An 8,411-nucleotide genomic window follows, 5' to 3' on the forward strand; every position below is an offset into this window, starting at 1 on the left:
CTCACTAATCTAAAAAGCATCAGGAATCATTTCCCAAAAAACATTCTGAAAGAAATGTTCAGAACTGTATTTTACTATTTTGCAAGAGGACAAGTTTTTGGCCTTTATGTTCGTGTTTTTGTTGTTTATTTAAGGGAGCTTACACTAAACTATGAAGTATCATGTGGTACCAAATGAAGTGTTTTCATGGTCAGAACCTAATGCAAAACTGGACCACACACTTCAAATACCCGATGCCAGAAGGGTCATCCCCAAGGGATGTTTTTTTAACTGTTTTTAATACACACAGATAGCACAGCTTCTAGTATTCCAGACATGCTTATGGGAATAACACATGAAACACTGGTGAAGGGACATTGGTTTACAAGATTTTTATAGCTATTTCCATAAATATGACATTACCTTTGTCACGTTTAGCATTTCAAAATAAATCATTTTAGTGCATGCATGTTTAAGCTACAAATAGCAAGTAAAAAACAGGCATTAATTTAATCAGGAAATGAAAATCACAATAGACAGCTATTCAATAAAATACTTTTATTTATGTACAGTGTAAAGATGCTTTTCAACAAACATTTTATTGTACAAGAGCAGACTTAAGTTTGCTTAATACTTTTAAATTTACTTTAAGGGGGAGTCTCCCTGAGGTTAAAGAAGGTTTCTTATAACTGCATATCACATCAGTATTTAATCTATGTTATCAGGAAAACAAAAAAACAATCTGAAAGATTTGGACATGGATATTTAGTGGAAGATGGGCCTGACAGCATGTATTGAAAACTAATAGACAAAAATGTGACAGTGGTAAAGTGACTCCAAGATTATGACCAGTACTGCAAGTAAGAATAAAAATTAAAAAATGGTGGGTTCAGGGGGGAAAACAATGACAAGTTTTGGAAAGAAAACATAGGCTAGAAATGGAGGAAAACACAAACTGTGATTTAGGAATGTTGTATGAAGACTGTAAGAACCAGATGACTGGACAAGGACGTCTCAGATCAGACACCTTTCTTTAAAAAAACAAAAAAAACCCAAACCAAATCAAGTGAACACCATTATCTCCACCACAGTTTGCTGATTTGGGTTTTTATTGTTTGGGTTAAAAAAAAAAAAAAAGCTTCAGAAAGGTGACCCGAACACCACTCCTCAAATAGGCTTGTTCAACAAGAAAGCAGAGCCAAGTCCCTAGCAGTCACCTTGGCAAACAAATAATTCACACAAAATCATGTTATGCAATTTTTCCAAATCCACAGCAGCAAACTCTGTGACCCAATCCAACCACTATGGAAGCTGACTGAATTTTTCTAAATTGTGGTTTGTGGATAAGGCTGTGTAAGAAGACCCAACAGGACTGGGATTAATTTCACTTCAACAAAATTTACAACCACGTATGGCTACTCTACCTTTAGGCTGGAAAGGATCACTTAGTCATAAGTACCAAAACCCTCAGATCAAGAACTTTCTCTGACTTGTTTCAGAGCAATGTGACTTCCACAATAATAAACCAGAAAATCCTCCTAAAGGGAGCAGTCAATAGACACTGAAGAATCCCAGAAGTCTGGGATTGGAAGAGACCTTACAGATTATCTAGTTCCAACCCTCCTGCTGTAGGCAGGGACACATTCCACTTCGCCAGGTTGTTCAAAGCCCCATTCAACCTCGCCCTGAACACTTCCAGAGATGGGGGATCCACAATTTCTCTGGGCAACCTGTTCCAGTGCCTCACCATCCTCACGGGGAACAATTCCTTCCTAATATAATCTAACTCTCCCCTCTTTTAGTTTAAAGTCATTACCATTGTTCTATCACTCACTACATGCCCTTATAAAAGGTCCTTTTATACTCAAGTATAAAAAAAGAGGCTCTGTGTAACAGAACTGGTAACTCCAACACATGAAAAGGCCATGAAAAGGATGAAGAAAGGTTGTCTGTATTTTTGTTGTGTTGTATTTCTAGCTGGACTGTAAAGTACTCTTAAACCAACAGAAATAAAATAAGTGCTGGTATTTGCTTTATTGCACAGCTTTCTTGTTCTAGCAGGTATACCAGTGTTTAGGTTCACAGGGTCTCTAAAGTATCATTCATTATATAGTTAAGACATGCAAACCATTACAGTCTCTTTGTGAAAAAACTAGGATGCAAACTAAAAAAAACTGCATTATGATGTTAAAAACATAATTTTAATAAAAGATTTAAAATTCAATTAATAAAGTTATACACATTAATAATATAAAATATTACACTTTAGACATCAGGTGCTATGACATAAATTTCCACCTGTCTTTTTTCAGTCTCAATTCACTACTAACCCCCACCCCTCTATATTCTTTTATTTTAGCACATAGGAACTTCACATTCTTTAGCCAGCCACTGTAAGAATTACACACTCATCCCAAACTTCTTCTGATGTTTCCATTTTCTGTTAGGATTCTTCAGAATTCTGTGGCTGGGATTTTAAAAATTATTACCTTGTTTTATTGAATCCAAACCTTCAAGTTTTAAGCTTCATAGAGTACATCATCATTCTGATACCTGATGACTTATTCTCTGCCTTTCTCCCTGGATCTCCTGCAAGTGAGGTTTGGATTCTGCAAGATATGCATTCAGATAATTTTTCCATAGCCAAGGAATTAATCTCTCTGGTTTCTTCCAAAGTACTTTTAACATTACTCTCCCACATACAACTGCTTGAGACAGGTACACCATTTCAAACTTCTGAGAACCCTTTTTACCATAGGATGGTGCCCAGGCAGGCAACACTGCAACTTCATTCTGCCCAGCTTAAAAATAAGAAGATCATTCCAAATTTAGATTATATCTATTAAATATCAGCACAATATCAGACAGGGTTGATGTGTAAAATTACTGTGACCCTCTCAGCCTGGTTTTGAATGGGCAATTTCAGATATTCACCAGTTCATCATTATCAACGAGATCTGCCTATGTATTTGTGACCTAAAGCAAGAAGATTCCTCCCCATCACAGAACAGCAATTCAACTCTCTGCTTACAGAGTGAATTAGGGAATACAGCAACCCAACCACTCCCTTCATTCAGAACAAATCAAAGACATTCCCACCAAAATGGGGCTGTTTACACCAAAGAGTGCTTCCCTCACACATTTAAAACAATATGCTCTGCCCCAGATCAGTTCACAAAGTCTCTAATTGTAGAGATGATGTAAAATTGCTTGATGTAAAATTCTTCACAGCTTGGGCTTGTCCAGTCTTAATGCTTTGGGAAATAAATCTGTGTAGCAGTCATGTTACACAGAGTTCCAATTAACCACTTTTTTTAATCTCATTTGTTCCGTGCACCAAAACGAATGCCCCTGTCATTCTCCTACCACTAGGTGTCACTCTCTTCTATCGTGATCTGTATCCCTCCATCTGCTTCCCAACGTTTCACCCAGGAACCATCAAACCAGTATCTTAACTGGGAGAACATCAATCACCATTAGTCCCTATCTAAAGAGCAACCCAGTTTCTCAGGTATAGGAAAGATTTTTTTGATGTGGGAGATAAAGTGCAAAGGATTGTTAGTGTTGTTTGGTATGTTCTTTAAAGTTAAATAAAAACATTAAAACAACCAAACTCCTACAGGAGGTGATACAGGCCTTCTTCCACCAAGGAATCACCTCAGATTCTGAAACCACCTAAAACTAAGTGCATTCCCAAAAATGAGAGGAACCATAAGAGAAGCTCTAGTGGAACTAATTGCATGACCCCTCACACGGGACATACAAACAAAGTAATTTTACTAATCAAGCAGCATTTTTTTCAAGGATGACACAGAGTCACCTTCTGGTGTTAGCACTTGTATTTCATTGATTTAAAGTCCAGAAGGGGCCACTATGATTACCCACCAAATGCCACATATGGCAAATGCGTGGATCTCCACATGCATGGTTTTGGTAGATATAAACTCCTCCCATACTGAGGGCAACCTGAAAACAACAGCTTTGACAGCAAACACTCAAGTATTTTCCTTCTCCTTAAGTGTGCTTAAAAGAAAAAAAGAACAAAAAACAATACCCAAAAAATCCCAAACCCACAAACCAACCAACAAAAAAACCCAAACCTGAGCCACGACTGCATTCTACCACTGACCAGTTCTGCCACTTGGAATGATTCACTGGCACACAGGAATTAGGTACCCATGCATACCTAACTTGGATCATAATTGATCTTAATACACAATTTAACATAATTTTCAGTATCTCTACCATATGTTAAATAGGATTCAAGCTAAACTTGATTCAAGCTGAGCTTAATAGATGATGTACTTTAAAGCCACTGTGAAGCATTAGGAAAAAAAAACATGCCACTAGGGAGCACATCACTGCTAAATTATGAAATACTGTCCAACCTGACAAATTGTTGGTGTAATTCATAATGAGGGTTGAAGTTCTTATATATATACACAGAATAAACACAAATAATGCTTTTCAACACTTGTGATGCACTCAGAGTGCTACCAGCAGCAAGTCACTGCATCAATGAGCTTCTTGCAAAATCTTCTAGCTCATGTGCAAAGAATGGCTTTGCATTGTATTCTTCTGTTACCCTGCTGGGAAACTGTTGTTTGAGTGCTATATCCTCTTCTTTTCATGTGTTTCACCATTTAATTTTCCATTTTCCACTGCTTTATTTTCAAAGTTCCAGTCAGTTGGGCTGAGGAGTTGCTGAGTTTTTTTGTATGTCCAGTATGGGTTAAGTATTAGTGTAACAGCAAATAATCCCGAGAATAAAACAATAAAGTGAAGAAGTCCCAGGTTTTCTAGAATGGAATTCCAATTGAAAATACACACCCACCACATGTGGTAGGTAAGAATCATGCGGCAGTGAAACAGATGGATCATCACCCACTGGTTTGCCTTCCAGAAAAATGTGTTAGCACGGCCAGCCTAGAAAAATAAGAACACAAAGTATGCAGAAGTGAAACTGTTACTTCAAGATAAGGAACTAATACAAATACCCAGCTTTTATATACAAACACTCTCAGGCATTTTTTCCTCGTAGTGCAATGTTACTCCACATATATATAATGGAATCTTAAACTTGGTATGGATCTATACCACCCCACTGTGCACATGCACACAGCAGCACACAGACTGACGTGGAGGCCGGCACAAGTGCCATGATGACAAACAGGTATGACAACAACACAGGTATCAGTTGGGAAAATGCAGTTTTGATGAAAAACTATCCCAACAAACCACACAGATTATCTACGGACAAGTGAAACACGTGAAAACTGTTACAAACATAATCTGAAAATTATCACATTCTTACCTTCAGAAGCATCCAGGAAATGCATGTTGAGGGAGTACTCATCTCCAGCAACATTCCCATCAAAGGCAGATAATGTCCAGATTTCACATTAATTACTAAGCCAGCCAAGCCACCAAAAGCAAGCAAATGATGAACTACTAAGAAAACATCAAATGTTCTAAAAATAATGTTGGACACATGAACTGCTACATTTTCAAGCAAGAAAAATCCAGCTGCTATTAAACAGTTAAACCAACTCCACTTTTGCTGTGAATAGACCTTGTCAGCATGAAAAACAGGATCTATGAGCAAAGCCCATAACCCAGCAACACAACTCTGAAGTCCAAAGACACCACGTGTGACTGCCATATTCCAAAACACCTTCTCCTTTGCAGACAAGGCACGGTAAGTGGTACTTCTCCAGGAAGACAACCAGTGAGACAGAAGAAATACTCCCAAGTAGATTAAAAAACCAGCAGCTAAAAATGTCAAACGAATCTCCCATAAGAGATAGTCCCAGTCAAAAACAGTCCCGAACACTGGATCATCATTTGTAGGATTCATTTCTTCTCTTTGGACACTTCTCATCCCCACTATAGTCTCCTTCATGCCTATTTAGCCTCTGCTATTATGCAAACCAGTAAGCATGAACTCTTCCATCTGGAACAAGGATAAAAAAATTTAATGAATTTTTAAGTACACTCATATATATAGACTCAGAACCATAGAGGGATCACATCCACTGCAGTTATGACTTTGGTCCTGCTGGTATTAGGCACAGTCTTCCCAAGGACAGGTAGACAGATAAAAAAACATAAGCAACAAGATTCACAACTGGCCCGTGAAGTCCCTACTAGTTCAAAGTAATGCACTGAAGCAAAAGCAGAAGAGGGTCAAGTAGGAAGGCAAGAAAGAGGAAAAGAAAATACAAGAAGCAAACCCTGTTTTGTTACTTATGAAACTTTTATTTCAACAGCATTGCACAGTTATTGTCCTACTCCCCTGCTTTTCCAACACTGATTTTACAGCATTTGCTACAGTTTTGGGTGCAATTCAGAATCTCAAATACAGATCCAGGACATAAAACCACAGAAAACTAATGCAGTAAGGGGGACCACTTACACCAAAAAGGGGATGTAATGATCATGGCTCAAAACAAGACTCTGCAATCAGTTTCTAACCATTAAGCCTCTTTCCAAAAAAAAAAAAAAAATCAAAAATGGAAAAAGAGTATGGAATGCAGACAAGCAACACTTACATATTATTAGCAACATCAGTGTAATTAGCTGAACAGCCCAGCATTAAGTGCCTCAAGTTGTCTGAAACTTCCTGAACACACCGTAGTTCAAAAACAAAGGCTTGTGGGGAGGGAAAAGCCAGATAATACTGAAATATTTGAACTCCAGCTCGTTTTATGAACCATATAGGTGATATGAGCACGACCACCACACCCGCCGCAGCCTGTGAGTGCTGAGCACCACTGCGCGTTTGGGACTCTGGGGAACGCAAGCGAAAAGGCCACAAAGACCACCGAGGGCAGGGCGAGAAGCTCCCGCCGTGCTTCAGCAGACAGCAAATGCCACCACCACCGTCCCCCGCGCTGCACCTACTCGCCCTGCCCTTTGCTCGCAGGTGCAAAGGGAGATACAAGGAGGGGGATGGCCGGGAGCCCCGAAGGCCCTTCGCCCACCCCACGGCATCACAGACGGAGAGACCGACTCCAAGTCCCAGCAGCCCGCCCAGTCTCCTCCGGGAAAACCACGGCAAAACACACCAACCCCACGGCAGGACCAGGCCCTGAACAGCGCGACCCACTGCCGCAAGCCCTGGCTCTAGCCGGGCCGTGACAGCTCCTCCGCCCCCCCACAGACACGGCACCGACGCCCCTCGTAACCCTGCCGAGCCCCTCACGCACACCTGGGGACCGGCCCCGACGCACAAACCCCGCTCCTCACCCACAGCGCTGCCCGCAGTGACGGGACGGCCCTTCCCGGCTCCGGGACTGCCCTGCCCGTTCCCCCAGGAGCGCCCGGCCCGGTCCGACCCGCCTGGGGAGGCCCCGACCCGGCTCGACCCGCCGGTCCCTCAGCACCGCCCGCCGCCACCGGGCGCCCTCTGCGCAGGCGCCGCCGTCAGCAGCAACCACCGGGCGCCGCGGGATGGGGGAGGGAGGCGCGGCTGTACCACTCGGGCAGGGGGAGCCGTGTTTGAAAGGCGCCTTTCCGTGCCTGAGGGCAGCGCTGAGCATCGCCTCCGCGGAGAGGGCGAGGCCTGGTCAGCGAGACCGATGTAAAACACAAATATCAGCGGTGGCATAGCCAGTACACTTAGCTATAATTATCCAGTTTCATTAAAGACAGCAAGTTATGAAATGGATGTCAATGGTGTTCTGCTACATGATTCTCTTCATATTTGTGACAACTGCTGTTGTCATCCCAGTGACTCAGGGTGAATCTCCCGCGGTCACTGAAACTGCCCCGGGAGGCTTCCTCGGCCGTGTGACAGCCCAGCGCCCTGGTGTACTTTGTCTTCAACAGCAGTGACTGACAGGGACCCTGGATTTTGCCAGGGAAATGCTCAGTCCCACAACAAATCAGGTGATTTCTTAAAAAGGTGACCAAAAGAGACAAAATCAAACCACAACTTCTGTCACGTGGAAGACTGGCCTAGAACAGCTGAAATCCTAACCTGGGTCTATGTATGATGAGAGACCAGAGCTGGAAAATCTGCACTGGCAGTCTGACAGGTTCTTGGTTTCCAGATGGGGAGAGGGAAGTGCTGCCATTCTCTGTGGAAAACGGGGTTTTTCAAACCCTGCTTCAAATGCACCCATGCCCAGTTCCCAGGAACTCTTTAGACAAGTACCAGTTAGTTCAGGTGAACCTTAGCATACCTTAGTGTCACAGCAATAATTAAATACTGCATGTGGTAACAAATCAGTGGCTCTTCTGTTTAATTTACAAATACACAGATACCTGATGATAGTTAAAAATGTCTTTAGTTTTAACATTTTTGTTTTCATTATTCCCCAAGTCAAAGTGTCATGATCCCAAGTCCTTCTCCTGCTCTCTGTGCTTCCAGAGGCAGACTAGACCCCTCTCGGTGGTGTGAGAGCACCTAAAAGGTAGGCTTATGAGAT

At 41.9% G+C, this 8,411-nt stretch overlaps 1 protein-coding gene across 2 annotated transcripts; it reads right to left on the reverse strand.

Moving 5' to 3' along the window:
• Positions 1 to 522: 522 nt before the first annotated feature.
• On the reverse strand, positions 523 to 7,400 carry CLN8 (CLN8 transmembrane ER and ERGIC protein). 2 transcript variants are annotated; one of them, XM_054630515.2, is made up of 3 exons: positions 7,228 to 7,400; positions 5,294 to 5,932; positions 523 to 4,905 (listed from the first exon to the last, which is right to left on the reverse strand). In XM_054630515.2, exons 2-3 carry the CDS (start codon positions 5,879 to 5,881, stop codon positions 4,591 to 4,593), a joined length of 903 nt encoding a protein of 300 aa, XP_054486490.2. In that variant the 5' UTR covers positions 5,882 to 5,932; positions 7,228 to 7,400; the 3' UTR covers positions 523 to 4,590. The 2 variants fall into 2 exon arrangements, with proteins under 2 accessions (XP_054486490.2, XP_077031098.1); XM_077174983.1 differs by having other exon boundaries at positions 7,190 to 7,400.
• Between the last annotated feature and the right edge of the window lie 1,011 nt (positions 7,401 to 8,411).

This window comes from Agelaius phoeniceus, chromosome 3, assembly GCF_051311805.1.
Source record: "Agelaius phoeniceus isolate bAgePho1 chromosome 3, bAgePho1.hap1, whole genome shotgun sequence".
Lineage (NCBI taxonomy): Eukaryota > Metazoa > Chordata > Aves > Passeriformes > Icteridae > Agelaius > Agelaius phoeniceus.